Below are 23,700 nucleotides of genomic sequence, written 5' to 3'. Positions count from 1 at the left end.
AGCAAAGATGTTTATCACAGTATTTATAATCAAAAAGAAAAATGGAATAGTGGGCATAGGTTAAATAAAATGTTACATCCGTAAGATGAAATGACACCATTAAGAATAAGACATAAATGTACACTTATTGACATGGAAAGATGTTTGCGATATATTGTAAAATCTATTTAAAGCAAGATACAAGACTATATATCAATGACATAATAACATTTTTGTTATACTGAACTTGTGTATTAGTCAGTTCTCTGATAACTAAATACCATGCACTAGGTGGCTTAAACAGCAGAAATGTATTTTCTCACAGTACTGAGACTAGAAGTCTGAGAGGAGATCAGGATGCCAGCATGGTCAGGTTCCGGTAAAGACCCTCTTGGCTTCACTGGGGAAGGCAGGTAGTTCTCTTCCTCTTTTTATAAGGCCACAGTTCTATTGATTAGAGCCCCATCCTCATGATGTCATTAACCATAACTGCCTCCTTAAGATCGTATCTCCAATACACTCACATCTGGAAAGCCTCAAAATGTTTAAAACAGTGGTTGTCTCGGTGTATAAGACATAAGCATGCTTAGTTTCTACAATGAATGTTTATTACTTGTCTGTATTTTAATAAGGTAAATGAATCCCCTGCTAAAAAACATGCTAAATTTTAACAAACATTGGTGAAAGGTCCTGTCCTTTCTTGCACCTATTCAGATTGGCTGCACCCACAAAAAGCAGCCACTACAGAGCGGAACGATCTCAGTTACAATGCAGGAAATGAATCTAGGAATCAGAGCAGACTGTCCCTTGAAAACATCAGCCCAATTTACTGTTATGACAAAAACAGAAAACAAAATCCACTGGGCATCATTAGGAAGGATATTAGAAATAAGATAGAAAACACAGCCTACCTACAGCCATGGTCCTGTGACCAGACCTGGAACTGAGGAGTGCCGCCTAATACCAGAAGGCAGCCAGGCCCTGCCTCCTTTACACCTCAAGGCAGATAGAACCGATATATAATATTAATGACAGCAAGAAAAAGGCATGAGATAACACCTAAAATAATCAAGATCCAGCCTTGCCTTTCCCCAAGTGCCTCAAGCTGACAGGCATCATACCATTTTCCACTTATCGTTTGCCTGTCATTGATTATACCACCTACCTCCCCTCCCGTCCCATCCATCCCCACCCCAAACTCACACACACAAACATACACCAGCAGGACTGGGGCCTCTTACAGGCCAGGGAGCACATGGCCTTCAACTCTGTTCTCTTTGCACAGTGCACATATTTAGGAAATGACTGTCAAAGGATTTTCATAGCCAATAGGTTTTTTAAATTAGGAAGGACTGTTCAGCTTCAGGAGACTAAAGTGGTCTAATGAAAGCCTATACGTAATAAAGGCTGAAGACATGTTGAAGACAGCTCATCTTTTAACAGTAGATCCATGAAAAACTTCAAAGCTTTAAGGCAGTGAGACAAAGAAAAAAAGATTAAATATTAAATTGTAATTGCATTATCCCAACATTTAACAAAAAAAATTAAAGACAAGTAAGTGTGTTTTCCCCTCTTGTGACTTCAAGCAGTTTGCCTTCCTCATTGCTCTTTGTTAAGCAGTTGACAGGTTCCTAGCTGCTGTCAAGGTCAAAACTGAGCAACTTCTTCCACTTCAGTTATAATGGACAAAAACAGAACATGTTACAGAATAATCCAAAAGCTCCTCAATTCTTCCACAGTCACGTTAAGGGAGTAGAACATGATATATTAGCCGTGAGTAAAATAGGTCAAGTCCTCACCAATAAGGCTAGGCCCATCACAAACTTTCCCAGACAAGGAAAAAATGGATTTTACAATGTGTTTTATTTCAGCTCAAGTTTCCCCTACCCATGGAAGGCCTAGACTGAGCCGTCCTTCCCATCCTCAGATGGTACCAGTATATCCTATATGTTGGCGTCCCCATCATTTCTGTACACCCAGCACAAATATGCACTCACGCTTGTTTCTTGAACACGCCAAACCAACACATTCAATTAATAAAAAAAGGGAAAATCGTTTAGGGAAAAACCTATAGTCAGTAATAAAATATACCCCAATTCAGTCTCGCCCCTGAATTGTGGTAGAATTACTAGTCAAAATTTAGTTGGTGGAAAGTTGAAATTGGGTCAGTGCACGTTTGTCAGATAAGTCCATTTCCCAGTGAACCGCCCACCACAGTGCTGATTCATTCTGTTTAAATATAAAAAGAACCTTCCAGGAGGAGTCTGCATAGCCCCATCCTTAGGAAGCTAAAGTCTGCACTCAAGATATCTGCTTTTTCCTTCAGAGCCATCTTTAATGATGGTAAAAGGCTTTTTCTTTACTATATAGTTCTCTGTTAGCTTATTCATTTATACCCTGCCTTGTTGACTAAATTGCTAAAAGGATTTAAATGATTCATATACATATATTAAAAAGATTAAAAGTTATTTTAAAAAGCAGATGAGAAAAAGCAGACTGTGATAAAATGGTAGGTAATATAGGAAAAGAACAAGGTTTAAGGGTGATACAAAACATCATTTTGAAAAATCCTAGGTATCCGTTAGAATGTGGTCGTATGTTTGGAACTAAGCTTTCTTTTAACAGTTAGCTGATGACTTAGCTGAAATCAGTTACATGAACCATAATGTATATAAAATAAATGGTTCCTCATGAATGGTTTCTCATGAAAAGCATAATCAATCATTCAGAATATGGAGGAAGAATTTCTTCCGGGGCTCCTCATGAAGGAAACACTAAAAAACAGACAATAACAATGATAATAATAGCTAACAATTAGCACTTACTTATGTGGAAGACACTGTGCCATGAGCTTCAGACATATTTACTCATTTAATAACCCTACCAGGTAAGTACAACTAGCAGATAAAGAAATTGAGGAACATAGTGGTCAAGGAAATTGCCCAAAGTTACACAGCTATTAAGTTACGGATTTATGCTTCAAACCCCTAAAGCTGGCTCCAGTCAGCATTCTTCACCACCATGCCATAGTGCTTCTGCTGTTCCAATAGCAAGTAAGCAAAGCCCTCAACAACATCCTTACAGTAGATATCACTTTTATAACAATGTTTCTCATGATGTGCTTCAGTAAAGGCCAACAGAAAAACACAAAGCTTAGTGCAGGAGCAGAAATTTCACTGAGACCAAAACCCGGGGGTCCAGGAATATTGTCTCTGACTGATGGGATGTTTGGGATATTTAGAGTCTCCAGAAGAATAGGTGGCCTCAAACCCTTCAGGCTCTCCTTCCTGAATATATCCCCTCCACAAAGGTGTGGTGCACATAGAATGGCTGAGTTGGGGGTCATGCTCTCTGAGAGAAGGTGAGATGCAGCTCTTACCTGCTGACAGTTAAGGCTGAACCACAGGCTAGAGTTGCCACCTGAGCTGGAGGTAGGAGAGACACTGTTCCAACCAAGGCTGAGGACCCTGATAGGAACCCACATCTGCCCAGAGATAAGGTCAGCCTACCTTTACGTGGAGGTGAACCAAGGGACTACTGATGGGCAGGGCTCCCTTAAAAAAGGATTTGGGTGGCTCAAAATGAGGTCCTCAAATGCCTACACCACAGAAAAGGCCTCAACAGAGCTAGTCTGAATAATAACCAAAGACGCTATAATACATTGTCAATCATGACCACAGCAAAATTATGGAATATTTGGCCATGAACCATGTAATTTCTTGGTGTAGCACCATGACAAAAGGGTTGGGAAGTACAACCCCAGGGAGCTGAACGGTCAACTGCCCAGGAGAGATTAGTAAAGATGAACCAGTCATTATTTGGAAGAAACTACACACACACACACACACACAATCACACCTTGGCTGTAGAATGAGTAATTACAACCTATCTTCTCAGTGGCTTCTCCAAGTTTAAGTTCAGGACTATAAAACTATTTCATTAGCATTCACTCACTAATTGAGCATTTACTATAGAGCCAAGCACTGTTCTAGCTCTTAGGGACAGAACAGTGAATAAAACAGACAAAACCCTAGCCATACTGAAACTGATTCCTCTTGTACTACAAGTAGACTTCTAGCAACACTACTAATTACTATTACTATACCTATGCTATTATTCCGGACAAAGAGAACGTCAGGTGGAAACACATATTATTAAGAAACTGCACAGGACTAAAGAAAAAGTGTACTGCAGGACTTGCAGGGCTAAAGAGGGGGTGGTGGGAGCCTCACTGGGAAGGGGAATCAGAGCGAAGACCTGGAGAAGGCCAGACAAGGAACTGTGCAATGCCTGGGGGAGATGTCCCAGGAAGTGGAAACCGCATGGCAGCCTGGGTGGCCAGAGCACAGAGAAGAATGAGGAGAAAGAGAGAGAAAAAGAAGCAAAGAGGTAAAGAGGAAGAAGCAGGGAGAGGTCGGTAGTGCTGGAGACCACTATACGGATTCTGCATTTGACCCTGAGCAATGAAAGGTTCTGAGCAAAGGAGTGACCCTGCCTGACTTTCTTTTCCAAGGCCCACTTTGTATGCAGCATAGAGAGGAGGCCACAGGGGCAAAGAACACAAGAAGTCCAGGGTGGACTGAGAGGGTACACCTTTCCCGCCAGCAGCACCTTTGCCACACACATGGTTCAACCTGTTGGTGCAGGTGAGGGTGGTGGGCAGAGAGCAGCCAATAGGAACGGCATTCCAGAAACCCAGCCCCAGAGCTCTGACTAAGTCCTTGGCAGGTTACTATTCCCTCATGCAATAAAAGAAAAAAGAAAAACAAGCAGAGTCTCTTAAAGTGAAGTTAACCAAAGACAAGTCAGTCTGGCCTGAGGCAGCAGAGGCTTGCAGCACGAGAAGGGCATTGCCATTCTGGGCCAAGGGGGTCCTATGTTGTCGGGTCGTGGACACGCCAATGGGACAGAGCACCAGAACAGGCTGGTTTTTCTCATCTCTGATACCAGTTGCTCTCAAAAGCATATTCCAAAATATATCAGAGCTTAAAATATTTACCAGTTAATATAGCACCACTTAAACTCCATACCACACGTAACACTGACTTCCAAAATGCATCCAATACCTCAAACGATGCTCTCCTTTCATCCTCCTGAGTATTTTGAGTGCTAACGTCACATACGCCTCTCCACAAAATGCATCCTCTCTCTGGGCTCCTGCAAGGCTGGGACGCCCCAATCTGATCACGAGGTGCAGATGGCAAGCCAACACCCCCTCCTCAGGCTCAGATGGCAGCCTCCCAGCCAGGAAAGGTCTCAGCGTCTCTGCACGCCTCGCTGTACCGAGCAGCTGCTGGCAAGACTCACGGAGAATCTCACATGTGTTCGTCCCCACTCATTTTGACAAAAACTGTGATAAGAACAGAAGGAAAAATGGCAAGGCAGCCCGAGGGAGGAGAGCAATATGTAGTTTCCTCGTATGCCTGGTGCTGAGAAGGCCATGAAGAGGCACACCCATCTGTGACTTCTTCGTGCCTTGTAAAGGGGCAGGACATAGAACTCTTGTGTCAAACTAAGGTTCCTTTTATTCTCAAGACCCTTCATCCACAAACATAAGTAGTTGCATTTTCTTAAAAATAAAACTCTAAATATTTGTCTCATATCCATTGCAGTTTTCTTTCATGCTCCCTTTAAATTCCTCCCCCTGAATCAAGGACTGACCACAAGTCTTTAGTAAGAAAATCTTAGCCAAGGAGAAGACTAGGATAAAAAGGGAATGGATAATTCACTATCACTGGGAGAGGGCTCACATGCATAACATCCTAAATACACACTTTGCCGGGGATTATTTCTGGGACTATACCAAGAACGTGTAAGCTCATAAAGCTACCGTAGAAAACTATTCTTTAATAAAATATCATATACTAACTCCTCTCTCTGTATATATTTAGCTTTAATACATGGCATTCTCACACATACAAACAGGTACCTCATAATTTAAATTTCAGGCTACTAATTACTCATTTATACATACAACATATTGAAATAAATAAATATATTTGCTTTTACACAAACACTAGATTATTCTAACACCATTAAACTACTTGTTATTAAGAGAGACAGCATTTACCAGCCAGGAGGAGATCAATAGTTCTGAATCTTCTTTTGTCCAATTGTATGCTGTATATTCAAGGGCATTATTCTCTCCTTGCTGTTTGCACATATAAGCGCAGTTTCTCTCAAAGACGGTGCGGATGCCTTTAAACAGAATCACACTAGTAGTGCAACCCATCCCCAAGGTGTGGCTGTTCAGATTTTTAGCAATCTCTACTCCGTTTCCACATCATCTTCCTTGGCTCTTCAGAAACAGGCTCCCACTGTACCATCTTCATGACAAGCAGTCACCAGCACTGGAACAGAAGGGAAGCTCTGAGCTGTCGTACTAGAATCCGCTCCTGCCCAACTGCCTGACAAAAAAATCCAGGCTCCGAGTGTAAAACAGGAGGGGTGGTGCAAACCCAAGATGACACACCTTAGATGCACCAAAACCTTTAAAGTATCATTTTTCCAGCGGATTGCTTCACTGTTAATACAAAATAAGCAGAAGATTTACATGTGGTTTCTGGAAAACTGCCGGCTCCTGTGATTTGCTTGGGATTGTTCTGAATCTCAGAACCTGCCCAAAATGAAAAAGACAGTGCCAGACAGCCACACTGCTGCAGATGCTGCAGGGAAGCACAAAGAATGTTCATCTGCTGCAAGAAATCACTCTCCCAGAATGCTTAGCCTAGCATCTATACGAGCAAACATCTCTTTCCTTGACCTAAATATGCTGTTTGTTTAATCCTGCATCAGCGAGGAATAGAGAAGCAAAAGAAAAAAAAAAGTCCAAAAAAAAAAAAAATGAGTGGAATCGCTAAGATGACTGCTGCTATGGAAACACGTGCAAGCCACTTCAAACAACCTTTTGCATGTATGGGTAACAGCTTGCTGACAGCAAACCACAAGGGAACACAACATTGCCATGTTGATCTTGACTTCAGCCTACCTCTACTCTTTGCTAGAGAGGGCTAGCAAGTTTGCACTGCCTCAAAGATTCTCCCATCTCTGGTATGCAAATATGCAAATGGGAACATGGATAAAAGGTTACCCAATCTGGCTAGATGTATGCCTTCTGAATCAGCACTCCAGGATACAATGGTAAAATACATGCTCAAGTTTTGCAGTCAACATGGTTATTATTTTGGTACATAAGTAATCCAAGTCCTTTCACTGCAGACTGAACTCAGTGACGCTATACTATGTGAATCTTTGGGAATGGCTAAAAAGGAAGCTTTTCACTGACATAATACCAAGCTGACTCCTGCCATTTTCCTTCCTAAAAAATGAAAGGCTAACCATATAAAAAGACCACAACACACACACACAGGAAAACCCCTCCTGCCCACAACACACACATAGGAAAAAAGTTCCCATTCTTTTAAGATCTGCTCTGATATTATTCCTTATTTCACAAGGTAACAGTTTTCATTCTGTCTATAGATTTCAAAGTCAGAGTGAATTGTAATGATTGGGTACCTGGGGGCTGGTAATGGAAACCTGTGTGATGTAGTAAAAGCACACCTATGAGAACACCATCCAGTCACATGATCCCAAAATGTGTTTTCTATGGCTAATTTAGCCACCAAGTCCCAGAGAAAAGCAAAAATCCAGGCTTACTCTCTCTCCTGCATTTTTATGCAATGTGTCTAACTGCCATGCAAGATCAAAGGGGTGGAGATACCAGCACATGCACAAAACAGAGTAACTTTATGGGGTCTAAAGCATTCTATTTCCAAATGTGGTGATTCTGTTTAAATAGAGCTACAGGGTTAAAGATTTCATCCCAGTTCTGACATCAGAAGATATAACTCTTCACTCGATATCGCAATGTTAGCAGATAAACATGGAAACTCATCTACACAGAACTGGAGACTCTAAGACACTAAACATATGGGTTAAATTGTCTGTTTTGAGAAGTCAGGAAATCCATCAATTAACCAACTCCTGTACTGCAAAGGTAACATCTTAAAAAGCAATATAGTTCACTCAATATTAATAAAGATGGTACCTAGAAATTTAAAATTAATTTATAATTGTTATTACCAATTTTAGACATCCTGAGTTGCAGAAGCCAGGGAATATTATTTGAGATACTAAAGATTATGTTTGAACTTTACAAAGGATTATAAATGATAACCAAGCAAATTTCAAGCTGCTGGTGTATGCTATTTGGTTTACTTTTCAAACCCTCAGCATTTAAAACAAAGGTCTCAAATGTTCTCACCACAAAAAAGAGAAATAATGGTAACTAAGGTGTTAGATGTGTTAGGTACTTAATTGTGATAATCATTTTATAATATATATGTATATCAAATCACATTATACACCTTAAATTTATGTAATTTTATTTGTCAATCATATCTCGATGAAGCTAAAAATCTTTTTTTACAAAAACAAAATAGAAAAATGAAACAATGGGAGAGAATGGAACAATTTCCCAACAATCAATCAAAGGAAAAAGCAATGTTTTCTAGAGACACATTAACAAGATGCTATGGTTTGTGTCCCCTGAGTTCATGTGTTGGAAACTTAATTCCCAGTGAACAGTGCTGAGAAGTAGCACCTTTAAAGGTGATTAGGGCAGAGCCTTATGGATTAATGGCATTATCTCAAGAGTGAGTTAGTTATCTCAGGAGTGGGTTCCTGATAAAAGAATGCATTGGGCCCCCTTTTCTCTCTCAAGAGAGAGAGCAAGAGAGGATCACCTCTCTTGCTCTTCTGCTTTCTGCCATAGGATGATGCACCGTGAAGGCCCTCACCAGATTCCAGCACCATACTCTTGGACTTCTCAGCCTCCAGAACTATGAACCAAATAATTTTCTGTTCGTTATAAATTACCCAGCCTGTGGTATTATGTTATACCAGCAGAAAACAGAATAAGACATATAAGCATTTGAGCAACTTGTACCAATTTTATATATTAATCATTTTCCAACCAACAAAATTAGAGGGCAAGAGAAAAGCAACAGAAAATATTTAGAGGAAAGTATTCAACACAGCCAAGAAATTGGGCTTCATGTTAATAGAAGCATGACAAAATATAAAAATGCACATTTGGTTTCACTGATTTTTCTAAATCAGAATGATCTTGGATTGGTCTAAAATTATAATTGCTATGAATTTCATCAGAGACATGAATAAATGGATGGTATCTATTGGCAACCAGTGCAGCTACCTAAAGAGTATATATTTCAATTTGGAGATCACATTTACTCTCCCAGATTTAAATGTCGCCTCAAATTTACACAATTCCCAAGACTGGATGTCTGCTTTTGACTCCCTTTTGAGATGCAGGTCCATGGCTTCCTCTCTTGCTAATACCGACACCTGATGCTCCCATCACTGCCTTACCCTCAGATGTTCCAAATTAATTATCTTTTAATATGACAAACTCATACGGCATATCGACACAATGGAATGTCATTCAATCATAAAAAGGAACAAAGAACCTACGCGTGCTACTACATGAATAGATCTGAAAAACGTTATGCCTAGTGAAAGAAGCCAGTCACAAAAGACCCTATATTGTATGATTTCTTTTTTGAGATAGGGTTTCACTCTGTCACCCAGGCTAAAGTTCGGTGGCACAATCATAGCTTACTGCTTGATCTCACTCCTAGGCTGAAGCAATCTTCCTGCCTCAACTTCCCAAGTAGCTGGGACTACTGGCACGCACCACCTAGCCTGGCTTTTTTTTTTTCTTTTTCTTTTTCTTTTTTTGGTAGAGATGAAGTCTCACTATGTTGCCCAGGCTGGTCTTGAACTCTTGGGTTCAAGTGATTCTTCCAAAGTGCTGGGATTATAGGAGTGAGCCACTGCACCCAACCTGTATGATTCCTTTCAAGAAATGTCCAGAATAAGCAAATCCATAGAAATAGAAAGTAGATTAGTGGTTACCTAGGGCTGGAGAGAGGAGGGAATAATGGAGTGATTGCTAATGGATACAAAGTTTCTTTTTGGGATAACAAAAATGTTCAGAAATTATATAGTGCTTCTAATCTATAGATATCTATATACACTGTACAGTCTGTGACTATACTAAAAACCACTGAATTGAACACGTTTATAGCATGTGAATCTAACAATAACCCTGACTCTATTTCTTATGTTTTTAAGCCTCATCCTCCTACATCTCCTTCTTCCCAACATCTGGGCAAGCTGACAGGAAAGTCTAGGTGGTTCCCTCTATGGCACCAGCAGGAAATTCAAGCCACTTATGAGAACTCTCACTCCACACTATCCTCCCTGTAACCACCAGAAAAACCCCAAGCCAGTCTCCCTTCCCTGTTCTCTCAAGCCATTTTAGGACTGCTTGGGATCTGCCCTGCTCTCCCTAGAAAGCTTCCTTATATGAGTAATAAACTTCAGTCTCAATATGTAAAGCAAATTTTGGCTGGGTGGGGGGATCCATCCTGTTTCTGTGGAGTGGCCCCAACAGTGAATCCTATCTCAAGAAAGCTGTTATTAAGAATGGGGGAGAAGGCCGGGCGCGGTGGCTCACGCCTGTAATCCTAGCACTCTGGGAGGCCGAGGCGGGCGGATTGTTCAAGGTCGGGAGTTCGAAACCAGCCTGAGCGAGACCCCGTCTCTACTAAAAAGAGAAAGAAATTAATTGACCAACTAAAAGTATATATACAAAAAAATAGCCGGGCATGGTGGTGCATGCCTGTAGTCCCAGCTACTCGGGAGGCTGAGGCAGGAGGATCGCTTGAGCCCAGGAGTTTGAGGTTGCTGTGAGCTAGGCTGACGCCACGGCACTCCCTCTAGCCTGGGCAACAAAAGTGAGACTCTGTCTCAAAAAAAAAAAAAAAAAAAAAAAAAGAATGGGGGAGAGGAGAAGAATGGCATCTACTCTGCCCACCTCATACATTGTCAAGGTCAAATAAAATAATAGAAGAGAACTCAACCAAGAAATTGCTATAAACATATAAGTATCTATTGTTTTATACCCCACAAAGGATTTACTGTATAACTTAAAACAACCACCTTTCTTGATGAATTTAACAATTTCTGAATTTTGCTTTGGCCCCACTTCTTAGGAAAATACTAACCACATGGCATGGGAGGTGGCTGGGACTGCCCTCAGGGTATTATGCATTTTAGACCTGGGACAGGGACTCGGCTCCATGCTATAGGAACTACCAGAAAACCTGCAAAAACAATGAATTCAGGTTCAGACCTGCTGGCAGAAAAATGTGAATAAAGAGGAATATAAAATGACATCTAAAAAAGCTAGAACTACAAACTGTAATTAATATTGTATTTCAAAGAGATATAAGGGAGACCCTGGATCTATCTTAGGAGGCCAGGAAGGGAGAATTCTCTTCATTCGGCAGTGGTTGAAATGAAGACCTCACATAATGATGACTGATCATACATGGTACAGCCACACTTCACCAAACCTAAACAAATGAAGTATGGGCAGAATTCAATCTAACATGTCATTCATTCTATGTAAATGTCATTATGATAGCCAGTCCATTTGAAGACCTAATTTCCATCTCTGGCAGTCCGTACTTCATTTATCAATGCAGTAAATTCTGCTGAGCAAAGAAACTTATGGAAGTTGGCCTCCCAATGCTCTACTCCTTTTATATCCAATTAATATTATCAAATGTGGCCGGGCGCTGTGGCTCACGCCTGTAATCCTAGCTCTTGGGAGGCCGAGGCGGGCGGATTGCTCAACGTCAGGAGTTCGAAACCAGCCTGAGCAAGAGTGAGACCCCGTCTCTACTATAAATAGAAAGAAATGAATTGGCCAACTGATATATATATATATAAAAAATTAGCCGGGCATGGTGGCGCATGCCTGTAGTCCCAGCTACCCGGGAGGCTGAGGCAGAAGGATCACTCGAGCCCAGGAGTTTGAGGTTGCTGTGAGCTAGGCTGACGCCACGGCACTCACTCTAGCCTGGGCAACAAAGCGAGACTCTGTCTCAAAAAAAAAAAAAAAAAAAATATTATCAAATGTAATCAGAGTATCTGGCACAAGGCCCAGTATATACCACATGCTCAGTAAATGCTGGCTGGTCTCTCTTCCCCTTTTGTCCAAATTAAATTTTTTTTCTTCCCTGATATTAAGATTAGAAGTAGGATAATTCCTCCAAAAATATAAGCATCTCTTATGTAAAATTCAAAGATACAAAGAATTTCAGATCTGGTAAACTCAAACAACAAACTATTTCTGTTAATAAAAAATGATTTAAAGAGGGAAATGGGGATGTTGGAACATGAAAAAAAGAGGTAGGTTGCAAAAAAAGGAGTGGAGGTTTCAGCAATGATCATTAGAAGAAGTTTTTTAAAAAGTAAGGGAAATCAATGAAGTGTTATTAAATAAGTATCTTTTTAAAAATAAGGAAGGCCAGGCGCGGTGGCTCAAGTCTATAATCCTAACATTCTGTGAGGCCAAGACGAGAGGATTGCTCAAGGTCAGGAGTTCAAAACCACCCTAAGCAAGAGCAAGAGCAAAAATAGAAAGAAATTAATTGGCCAACTAAAAAAAAAATATATATATATATATATATACATACATATATATATATATATATATAAAATACACACACACACACATATATATATATATATGTTAGCCGGGCATGGTGGCACATGCCTGTAGTCCCAGCTACTGTGGAGGCTGATGCAGGAGGATTGCTTTAGCCCAGGAGTCTGAGGTTGCTATGAGCTAGGCTGACGCCACGGCACTGTAGCCCAGGCAACAGAGTAACACTCTGTCTCAAAAAAATAAATAAATAAAAATAAAAATAAGGAAAGGGTAAACTTTCTTACCATTGTGGATTTCAGGAATATAAACCTCAAAATTTAGACTTACTGCCTATCAAAATTTATTCATTATCTATTATCCCCACCACAGAACACAAGAGAGTTAGAATACTTTGAAATGCCAGTAGGATCCGGTACCTTCAGGTGAAGAGATGACAGCCGGGCTCAAAGGACATAGAGCAGACAGGGATTGTGGACCCTGTGAGAGCTCAAGTCTGCACCTGTCTGTCTCTACCACTGTGAGGCAAAATATTTTTGCTAAAAATGTATCCCTAAAATTAGGACTGCATAAAATACTGGAATCAGGTATGCTGCTAACAGTAGTATTTAAATGTTCTCAAAAGCAGAGAACACAAAGTTACATCAGTTTCTCCATGTTGGTGCTAGCATGTGAGGCAGGCACAGTCCCTGTGGACCACTCTGGGCACCTGCACGTGTCCTCGGTGACCAAGCGAAAGGAAGTGAGAGGAGCCAATCCCAGCTCCATGGGACAAAGGGTGGTGTGTCTCCAAGAAGGGACCACAGTCTCTCAAATAAATGAGAGAATCTTCCTGTTTTTGGCAGGACACCAGTTTAAATAGCTTTTAAAATAAAACAGGTCTCCAAAAGGAAGAAAAGTTTGGGTTAAGAAAACCAACTTATTTGCTGATAGAAATGGAAAATAGTGCAGCCATTATGGAAAATAGTATGGTGATTCCTCAAAACATTAAACATAATTACCATATAATCCAGCAATTTCACCTCTGGGAATATGCACAAAGGAAATGAAAGGACTTGAAGAGATATATGGTACACTCATGTTCACAGCAGTATTATTCACAATAACCAAAAGGTGGAAGCAACCTAAGTGTCCATCAACAGACAAATAGATAAACAAAATGTGGCATATACACAATGAAATATTTCTCAGCCTTAAAATGAAAGAAATTTTGGCATATGCTACAACATGGATGAAACTTGAGGACACTGTGCTAAGTAAAACAAACCAGGCACAAGAGGACACATGTTGCATGATTCCACTTACATGAAGTACTTAGAATAGTCAAATTCATAGACACAGAAAGCAGAATGGTGGTTGCCAGGGCAGGGAGAAGGAAGAAATGGGAAGTTGTTGTTTAAGGAGGACAGAGTTCAGTTTGGAAATATGAAAAAATTTTTGAGATGAATGGTATGATGGTGGTAGAACAATGTGAATGTACTTAACCCTTTGTACTCACTTGCTTTTTTCTCGATTCCTTTATTCTACTCGGGATTTAATTTTTTAAATACCCCAGATTTTACAAAGTGTGGCAGTAGAATAAAAAACTGGAGTTTCTTTTCATACAAACTTATTTATTTGGATTTTTTTATATTTCAAATTATTGATACATTCAAAGAGTAATTTTAATCTCTATAATTTTTCATGGTGTGATATTTTTTGAAACATTCACCCACATGAAGACCTGGTTTACATTCACATGTATCACAAATATAAATCATCTCTCTTCTTCCTCCTTTGATTTTTCTGTTAGAACAAACAACACAATCTTTGTGTTTTTCATTAGGGTGAGGTGTGATTATATGGAGGTTTCCATCTAAACATTGCTCTAAGTTAGTGGATAATAATCTACCCCTGGAAGTTAGTGTACCATCTCTCCATTTACATTTTACTTGTCCTTTCATGCTAATGAAAACAAGAAAAGATATTAGAAAAATAGACACCCCCCCCCCCCCGTGAAACTTCGAGTTGAGTGTGGCTCGACATTTTATCTGCTGCCAATGTTAACCGTGTCGAGTCGCACTCGGCATCCAAGTGCAAAGGGTTAATGCCACTGAGATGTACCTTTAAAAATGGTTAAGATGATAAATTTTATGTTACGTATATCTTACCACAACTTAGGGAAAAAAAGAAAATCAACTTACTGGGAACTGTTTTCCTATCCCTTCTGGAAACAGGTAAGGCATAAGAATAGAAAACCAGAGAAGGATAACTCTCCTTTTCTCCTGCTCTCTCCCTAAGCAACTCAGCCCCTCACAAAGGGCAGAGAAGATGGAGGAACAGGTTTCACAATGTTTCTTCTCTATTTCCTCATTCCAATTGGTACAGTCATGTGCTACATAATGATGTTTCAATCAACAACAAACCGCATATGTGACAGTGGTCCCACAAGATTATAACACTGTATTTTTACTGTACCTTTTCCATGTTGAGATATGTTAGATATAAAAATACTTAGCATTGCGTAACGGTTGCCTACAGTATTCAGTATAGTCACATGTTGCACAGGTTTGCAGCCCACAAGCAATAGGCTATCCCATGCAGCCAAGGTGAGTGGTAGGCTATGCCATCTAGGTTTGTGTAAACACACTCTGTAATGTTCACACAATGATGAAATCACCTAATGATGCTTTCTCAGAACGTATCCCTATTGTTAAGTGACCATGACTGTACTGAACTTCTTAGAAAAACTCTTCAAACTATGTACCATCATAGAAAAAAGATGGCTGAGATTTAAATTTCTGATCCATAGACAACGTCCCCTACTTTCGTTGAGAGGTATGAAGTGAACAAACCAACAGAGTTTACACAGGTTGGACTGGCCCCTCAGCTCAGGAAGCTGCCGGCAGTGGCAACTTCAATTACTGTTACAGGAGGTCATGGAGCAAAATCATGGTTTCTTTGGAGAAACCAATAAATCCATAAATGCTGATCCTATATCAAATATGAGAGCTCATATCTGATATGAGCTCAGCTACTGGCAAAGACTTTGAGCCTCAGTGAACACATCTAGAGGGGAGGTGCTAAGTGAGGTTGGCTGATGACACAAAGGATCACATAAGTACAAGAAGCACCAAGGCTCCCGCTGTAAATGACACTCTAAATGAAGAACAAGGAAGCAGAGCAAACTCACTCACGACAGTATAAAATCAGAAGTTGCAGTGACCTATTCTTTGCCTCCACCAACCTCTTCCAAGGAAATCGATTACAGGCAGACATCTGAAAAAAATCACTTCAAGGCAAGGTATACTGTAATAGAAGAGATGTGTGGTATAATTCATGAAAAAGACGTACCCTTGAAAACAGTTTATATTCTTCAAATATAGGGTTTTGGCTGTTGAAAAGTTGTTCTGACATGTGAAAGCAGAGACTAAAATTCAGAATCTACACACTTCAGTGACTTGTATCTTACATTTTAGCAGATGACTACTTTAAGTCTTTTACTTTCATTATGGCAATATAGAAATGCTGTCTCAACGTGAATAAATATTTATCAAGGGCAAAAAGGAAAATATAAAACATACATAAGGTTTGAGTTCAACATTCTTTTAAACTATTACAATTTAGTCACATTTTCCATTAGATTAATCAAAAGATAAGTAATAAGAAATAATGATAATAAAGTTATTACCTCTCTAAAATATAGGGATGGGGATGCAATTTTTCAAAATAGCCCTATGTTTTTGAAAAAATGGAATAAAAAGACACAAAATAAAATATGTACTCCCTTCTCAACGCTTCTGATCAAGTCAAAAGGAACTAGAGGTCTCACATATCCCTGCTTATAGAAGCTCATAAGACTTCTTTATCTGAATCCTTACAAGGTTTTAATTTCCTTTTATAAAGACACAAAATCTGAATCTTCGTAAGATTCTCTTTTATATACAGCCAGTTGGGTTATGGCTTGAACTCTGTGTTGTAAAAGAGTATAACTTCACTCAAACATTCCCTGGTGCTTACATGCATTTAACTAGGTCAGAGAAATGGGATAATTTTAGGAGAAACCATGACCCACATAAGAATTACACAGATTACAGGTATTGCCATCTGCCCTTGCCAATTAAAAACAGGACCAAAAAGCCAAAAAGCAAATGAAAATTTATTGGGGAAATGTAAATCAAAACCACAATGAGATATCATACTCACAACCACTAGATGGCTAAGATCAAAAAGACAAATAATAATAAGTACTGGTGAGGATGTGGAGAAACTAGAACCTTCACTCACTGCTGATGGGACTGAAAATAGGGCAGCTGCTTTAGAAAACAGTCTGGCAGTTCTTTGACAGTTAAACATAGAGTTACCATATGATCCAGCAATTCCTCTCCTAACTAGATACCCAAGACAGTTGAAAACATGTTCACACAAAAACTTGGACACGAATGTTCTTAGCAGCATCATTCATAATAGACAAAAACTGTAAACACCACAAATGTCTATCAACTGAGGAATGGATAAGCCAAATGTAGTAAACAGTGGAATATTTCTCAGCAATAAAAAAAATTGAAGTAGTACACATGCCACAACGTGGGTGACCTTGAGAACAGTATGCTAAGTGAAGGAAGCTAGTCATAAAGGACCACATACTGTATGAATTCGTTGCTATGAAATGTCCAGAATGGGCAAATCTAGAGACAGAAGTATTAAGGATTAATGGTTACCTAGGGCTAGGGGCCTGGGTGAAGCTTGGGAGTGATGGCTAAGGGGTCCAAAGTCTCTTTAGAAGGTAATTAAAATATTCTAAAATTGACTATGGTAATGAATGCACAACTCTGAATATACTGAAAACTACTGAATTATACACTTTAAATGAGTGAATTACATGGTATGTGAATCATATCCTGATAGAAGTGTTTAACAAAAACCAGACAAGACATATCAGGGGGCGCCTTTTTACGAAGTGGAATTTCTCTTAAAAGTACCCTGTCCTCGATACAGTTATTTTTCCAAAACATGTCTACTACACTACTTCTAACACAGCAAATTCACAAAAGCATTCCAGGCACTATATGTAGCAGAGAGTACAGAAGACACGGTAAAATGATTTCTTCATTAAGGGCCAGTTGAAGCTATTGTGCTTTAAATTTATAGAGCACTTAAGGGAAACTTTTTGTTTGGTCAATAACTTTGGCTCACTTATTATATCAGGCAAGGTCTGGATGTTAGGGCTGAGCCATCTATCCCAATTCATTCAAATAAATTTATTTTGCAGGTATTTTCCCACAAAATTTTCATCTCTGGTTTGACCACAAGGCTCTCAAGATCCAAGAAAAAAATACCATTTGGAGAAAAAGTCAGAGGAGGAATGGAAAGAGATTAACAGGGGCTACAAAATTTTATTCAAAGCAAAAAAATAAAAATTGGCTTTATTTAGGCTAGTCTAATCATCTAAACAATGTAGGAGATTTAAAATTTAAATGTAAATTTTAATGTGAAATTTAAAGACAAACACTATATAAGAGCATAGTGCTGGATACATCTTTATTTAACAGTGTGTTACATGGGAACTACTTCTTACTACATGCCACATACTGAGCATGGAATTTAGTCACATGGTCTCATTTAATCTTCTGAACAACTCTAAAGTTAAGTTTTATGGGTGACCACACTCATGATGGCCATCCACTGACCTTATACCAAGGAAACAAGACTTCCAAGGAAACCCATCCTAATGGTCAGGCCCACTGTATGACTGCAGCCAACACTGACACCACCTCGACTGGGACTGAGAAAGCAACCCCAGTTTAAACCACCAGGGGCTGGGCATAAGCAACCCTCACAAAGAGTCAGGAAAGACTCTGGCTTCCTTCTTTGTGGCATCTCTGAGTACTTCTATCTCCAAGTGTAAAAATTAATGGAAAACCACAACAATCAAAAAAAAAAAAAAAGAAAGAAAGAAAAAAGGCAGAACCGCTGAGAAGTCAGACCTTCAGCAGACGTTCAGGTAAAGAAACCTATTCAGTTGAAGTCCTGGCTAGGAGCAAAGGAAATGTGGAACAAGTAATGGAAGAAGAAAGATATAAATATCAACTACTGCCAGGTGGACAGCTATGCATTCTTCCTTCTTATGCAAGCCACGGTGCATAAGTATGTGTGTGTATACCAATTTCTTCTCCTCTCTTCCTTCCTCCTACATTATTTTACACGAGCACTGTTTGAAACTTAATTCTACAATTTAGACTGGGTAATACAATATCCAAGCAGAACTGAGAATAAGGTTGAATTAACAAAGCCAGGCAATGGATAATGTGACTCTCTCCCAGAAACGGACACAATACTAGTGAGACCTTGAGACCTTGTGACACCACATTTTCACATTTTAGGGAGCTGGTGAGAATATCTTCATTTGTGCAAGGATATTTATATTGTTTGGCTTAAAGAGCATAGTTTTTGTTGTACAGAAGTTCAAATACATTTAGGAGGGTGTATCTAGATGCTGAGTATTCAAAGGGGTGGGTGGAGGAAGTTATTAATCTATTATCTCTCAGCTCCAACCCCACCCTTCCAAATGCAGCTTTGTTATTCTGAAAACCACATTTCTGTTTCCCCAGTTAGCTCCCTGTTATGCTCTGCCACCAGAGGACCCTAGAAGGAAACTGCAAGCCTGGCTCCTTCCCATCTGCTTCCTGCTGGTTTCTGGCACCCCAGCAATACTTCTTCACTCCAGCAGCAGCAGTTTCTGCCTTCCTTCCAGTGCAGTTTTTCGGCACTTACAGAACCAGCCTCTTTATACCCCCCCTCCACACACACACACACACAGAAGCACCTTCACCAGCTGCCTAGCACCCACACCTCAGAGGTCTGAGTTTCAGCTTTGTGGGCCTCTCCTCCAGGCTTCTAAGATTTAATAATATAGTATCAGCCCTATGTCCCCCGAAGTCCTACAGTTGATAGCTGCTTCCTGCAGCCACTACCTCTGTATCTTAGTGTTTGCTTTTTACCTTTTCAGTTACCTACTTATTGATAACTTTATACCTAATAACAATTCTTTATATTTAATTCTCTCTGTTAAAATTATTGTAGTCACTTTTATAAATAGTTTTAAAAGACTAAGTTCACTAAAGAAGATATGAGAATGGCCAATAAGCATATAAAAAGATGCTCATCATCATTAGTCATTAGGGAAATGCAAATCAAAACTACAATGACATTCCACTACATACCGATTAGGAGGACTAAAATTTAAAAAGACTGGCATACTGAGCGTTAGCAAGGATGTAGAGTATAGAGAACCCCTCATACACTGCTGGCGAAGCCACTTTGGGAAACAGTGCCTCAAATTGTGAAACATGGACTTACCATATGACCTAGCAATTCTACTCCTAAATATCCATCCAAGAAAAATGAAAACACATGTCCACACAAAGACTTGTATGTGAATGTTCATAGCAGCATTATTCATGATGTCCAAAAAGTCAAAATGCAAATGTCCATCAATTGGTGAACAGATAAACAAAATATGGCTTATCTAGATGACATGATAGAACATACTATTTGGTGCTAAAAGGAATGAAGTAGTGATAAATACTATAGCATATAAATCTCAGAAATACTAAGTAAGTGCAAGGAGCCAGACACAAAGGTCACACATTGAATGATTCCATTTACATGAAATGTTCAGGAAAGGCAAAACTACAGAGACAGATTGCATATTAGTGGTTGCCTAGAGCTGGGGGTAGAAACTAAGAGTGACTACTAATAATGGGCATGTGATTTCTTTTGAGGGCAAAAGAAATGTTCTAAAATTAGATCATGGTGATGACTACACATATCTACAAATTTACTTATACTTAATAAATTATACAATTAAGTTTAGAGTGAATTTTATGGTATATAAATTATACCTCAATAAAGTTGTGAAATAAAAGACTAGAAAAAATATTTCAAGAAAATCTAGTGTCATAGACATATGAAATTAATCACGATTTAAAAAACCACAATGCACTGATAAGTACAGTGGAACATTTGGGTCTTTATATACATAAACTGCATGTGAAGAATACAGCATTCCTAAGAACCCTTTCAGCAAATGGATAAAGAATAGGTTTCAAATGCTTAAGAACAAATTTGGTGTGAAGCATGAAAGAAATGTCCAGGCCGGGCGTGGTGGCTCACACCTGTAATCCTAGCACTCTGGGGAGCCGAGGCAGGAGGATTGCTCGAGGTCAGGAGTTCGACACCAGCCTCAGCAACAGCAAGACCCCATCTCTACTAAAAATAGAAAGAAATTAGCGGGACAACTAAAAATATATAGAAAAAAATTAGCCAGGCATGGTGGCACATGCCTGTAGTACCAGCTACTCGGGTGGCTGAGGCAGCAGGATCGCTTGAGCCCAGGAGTTTGAGGTTGCTGTGAGCTAGGCTGATACCACGGCACTAGTGCAGGCAACAGAGCAAGACTCTGTCTCAAAAAAAAAAAAAAATGTCCAGCTTGAGTGAAAGATGGTTTTATTGCACCAAAATAGAAGAGATAAGATAGTACCAGCATTCAGATCAAGCTGACATCATTAAAAGAGAAAAATAACATTTTGAAGTTGAGAAAATTCTCCCTTGTGAATGAACATGCTTTTTTTTTCTTTAGGAATGTCTCTTAACAGTGACATTGCCAAAGACGACAAACGAATGATGCTTCATTATAAAACAGCAAAGCCTGATTGACCACTGGCATCAAATATAACTAATCATGTACATCACTAAAATTGTGTTTGACCTTGAAAACAAACTTAAACTTGAACTCAGGTATCACTACAATGTAAAAGTAAGGAAACTGAAAATGGAACCACTCCTTCCCCTAAACTAACCATTCAAAGACAGGCACATATAATTTTTTAATGACTGACTCAGATTTTGAACTCATTTATTGATTCCTGGATGATTAAAAATGCCCATGCTTGCTACAGAGAATTTAAAAGGAAAAGAACTAATCTTTAGCCCAAAATTCAGTGAATTCATATTTTAACCACTTCAGTACTAGCATCAACTATAGTTAACAGCCACTGATGAACGCGCACAGCCCAGCGTCGACTATAGTGGATAGCCACAGATGAACGCGCACAGCAACTTTAGCCAACAGCCGTGATACGAAGGCGCACAGCCGAGCGTGGACTTTAGCCCACAGCCGTGATACGACTTTTCTAATTTTTCATTTATCAAAATAAAATTGTGAACATTTAAAAATAACATAATAAAAACATAGATGTATATGTTACCTATTCTGATTTACATTACAAGTAAAGCTGCCTGTAAAGTAAAACAAGCTTTCAGTGCTTTAAAGCTTTCCTCATCACACAAGAGCAAAATGGATTCGCCGTCAATGCACAGCACACACTATCGTGCGGACTATGAGTGCCGGCTGTGGGCAAGGTTTCCCAGCTGGTGAGCGCCATACCAAAGTGGTTAAGAAGACTACTCCCCAAAAATACATGTAAAATACTTCAAAAAAGAATATTAGTAACAGATTTTTATAATAAATATCTTGTTTTTCATAACTGATGTTTTAAAAAGCAAGCATTATTGACAGACTTTTAAATTAATTTTTGGTAGTATAGAATTATTTTCTGCAATAGAATCTCAATTTGAACATTGTGCCTAAAGGAAATGTTTGTGAATTTAACAGACATCACTTCAAATGTTATCCAGGAATTAATCACGCCATGATCGATGGGGTCACCTGCATACTCTCTCTTGCTCATGCATGACATAAGCAAGGCTCAGAGAAATAAACTAACATGATGAAAGTCACCCAGCTGGTATCTGGGATATGAACCAGGGTTCTCTGGCTCCAATGTCCCTGCTCTTTCCAGCAAATTTCCAGCATGTCACATTAAATCCTATTAACAATAATGAGGATAATACCAGGAAGAATTAAAAATTATAAAATATTTATACATGTAAGATTCTAAAGGAGACTACAAACTTACAGTTCTTTATTTAGTTACATTGGTTCCTAAAAATAGATCTGTCCTCTTTCATCAACTGAAGGGGGAGGTATAAAACCACAGAGCCAAAGAGCATCAGCAAAAATGTTCAGCAAGTGATCAGGCATCACTTTTATTACCCCAGGCCCTCTATCAAAACTTCTAAAATAGCAAAAAGATGGTTCATGCAAGCCAATGCAAAGCTTTTGTTTTAATGCCTGCTTCATGTTCTACTCAGAGCATAAATCTCTTACTCGATGGAAGGTAAGGAATTATTCCTACTATTCCTGATGAAAACCACAGTAATTCAAGAGCTGATGTCACAGCTACCTGCTTGAGACACTCCAAACACACCTTTGAGGAGACAGAGATTAGATTATTCCAGCTTCCACAAATGAACAAACTCATGGCTGTTTCTAGGAAGACATGCGTCTTAATTTCATAATAAACAATAGCTTGAGTAAATCTATTATGTAACCAAAGAAACATCTTGATGATGAGTCGATATTTTCCTGGGAAAAACTAATAATGCATTTCCTTCTTTTAACCCATCAGAGTTACCAATCTGGGTCACCAGCTGGAAATCAAGGTACATCCTTATGCTAAATGGCTTCAGTCCAAGGAATGCCAGTAAGATTATATACTGTTAAAAGTGATTCCAAAACCCATTCAGATATATTGCACCCCCCCATAACCCCTCTATTTGGGAAAAGTAAGACTGAGGCTAGGTCCTTTTCCACAACTGAAAGGGGAAGTACTAAAATTATATTAATTTATATGTTAAAATTAAAGTGGGGTTAGTATTTTGTTGCTTTTCCATTGAAGATAACAAAACTATACAATTTAAAAGGACTTCTGAAGAGTCTGTTTCTAAACATCATAAACACTTTTGTACTTGGCAACCAATAAGAATTTCAACCCACATAAAGGTCTTTAATTCAGCAGATGTCTAATTAATTAAAAATTAACAGAAATCAGGAATAATGAACTTTCAAATTCCCACAGATAGTTCAAAGCTACCTAAAAATGAAAGTTTTCATTTTACTTCATTAAACATGTAGTAGCAGATTCCAATAGTCTAAGATTTAATCATTGGCTTTTATGAACACATGTGATAAGTCAGCAACTATCAAAATATGATTTCTTGCTATGAAAGCTAAAAATTTTAGGGCATAGGATGTTTTGACACATCTGAACACAGGTAACAGATCTAAATATATATGG

General features: G+C 39.1%; 1 protein-coding gene across 16 annotated transcripts in view; it reads right to left on the bottom strand.

The window, feature by feature from the left end:
* DOCK9 (dedicator of cytokinesis 9) overlaps positions 1-23,700 on the bottom strand; it is a 272,799-nt gene that overhangs the window by 199,649 nt on the left and 49,450 nt on the right. For 10 of the 16 annotated variants that reach the window (XM_076009311.1, XM_076009314.1, XM_076009316.1 and 7 more), the window contains exon 1: positions 6,050-10,857. The exons of 5 other annotated variants lie outside the window; for them this stretch is intronic. In XM_076009311.1, the coding sequence (XP_075865426.1) occupies positions 6,050-6,211 (162 nt within the window). In that variant the 5' untranslated portion in view covers positions 6,212-10,857. One more of the 16 variants, XM_076009329.1, reaches the window with a different exon arrangement.

Source organism: Microcebus murinus, chromosome 13, assembly GCF_040939455.1.
Source record: "Microcebus murinus isolate Inina chromosome 13, M.murinus_Inina_mat1.0, whole genome shotgun sequence".
In the NCBI taxonomy this organism is placed as follows: domain Eukaryota; kingdom Metazoa; phylum Chordata; class Mammalia; order Primates; family Cheirogaleidae; genus Microcebus; species Microcebus murinus.
This window is presented reverse-complemented; position numbering and strand designations above follow the sequence as displayed.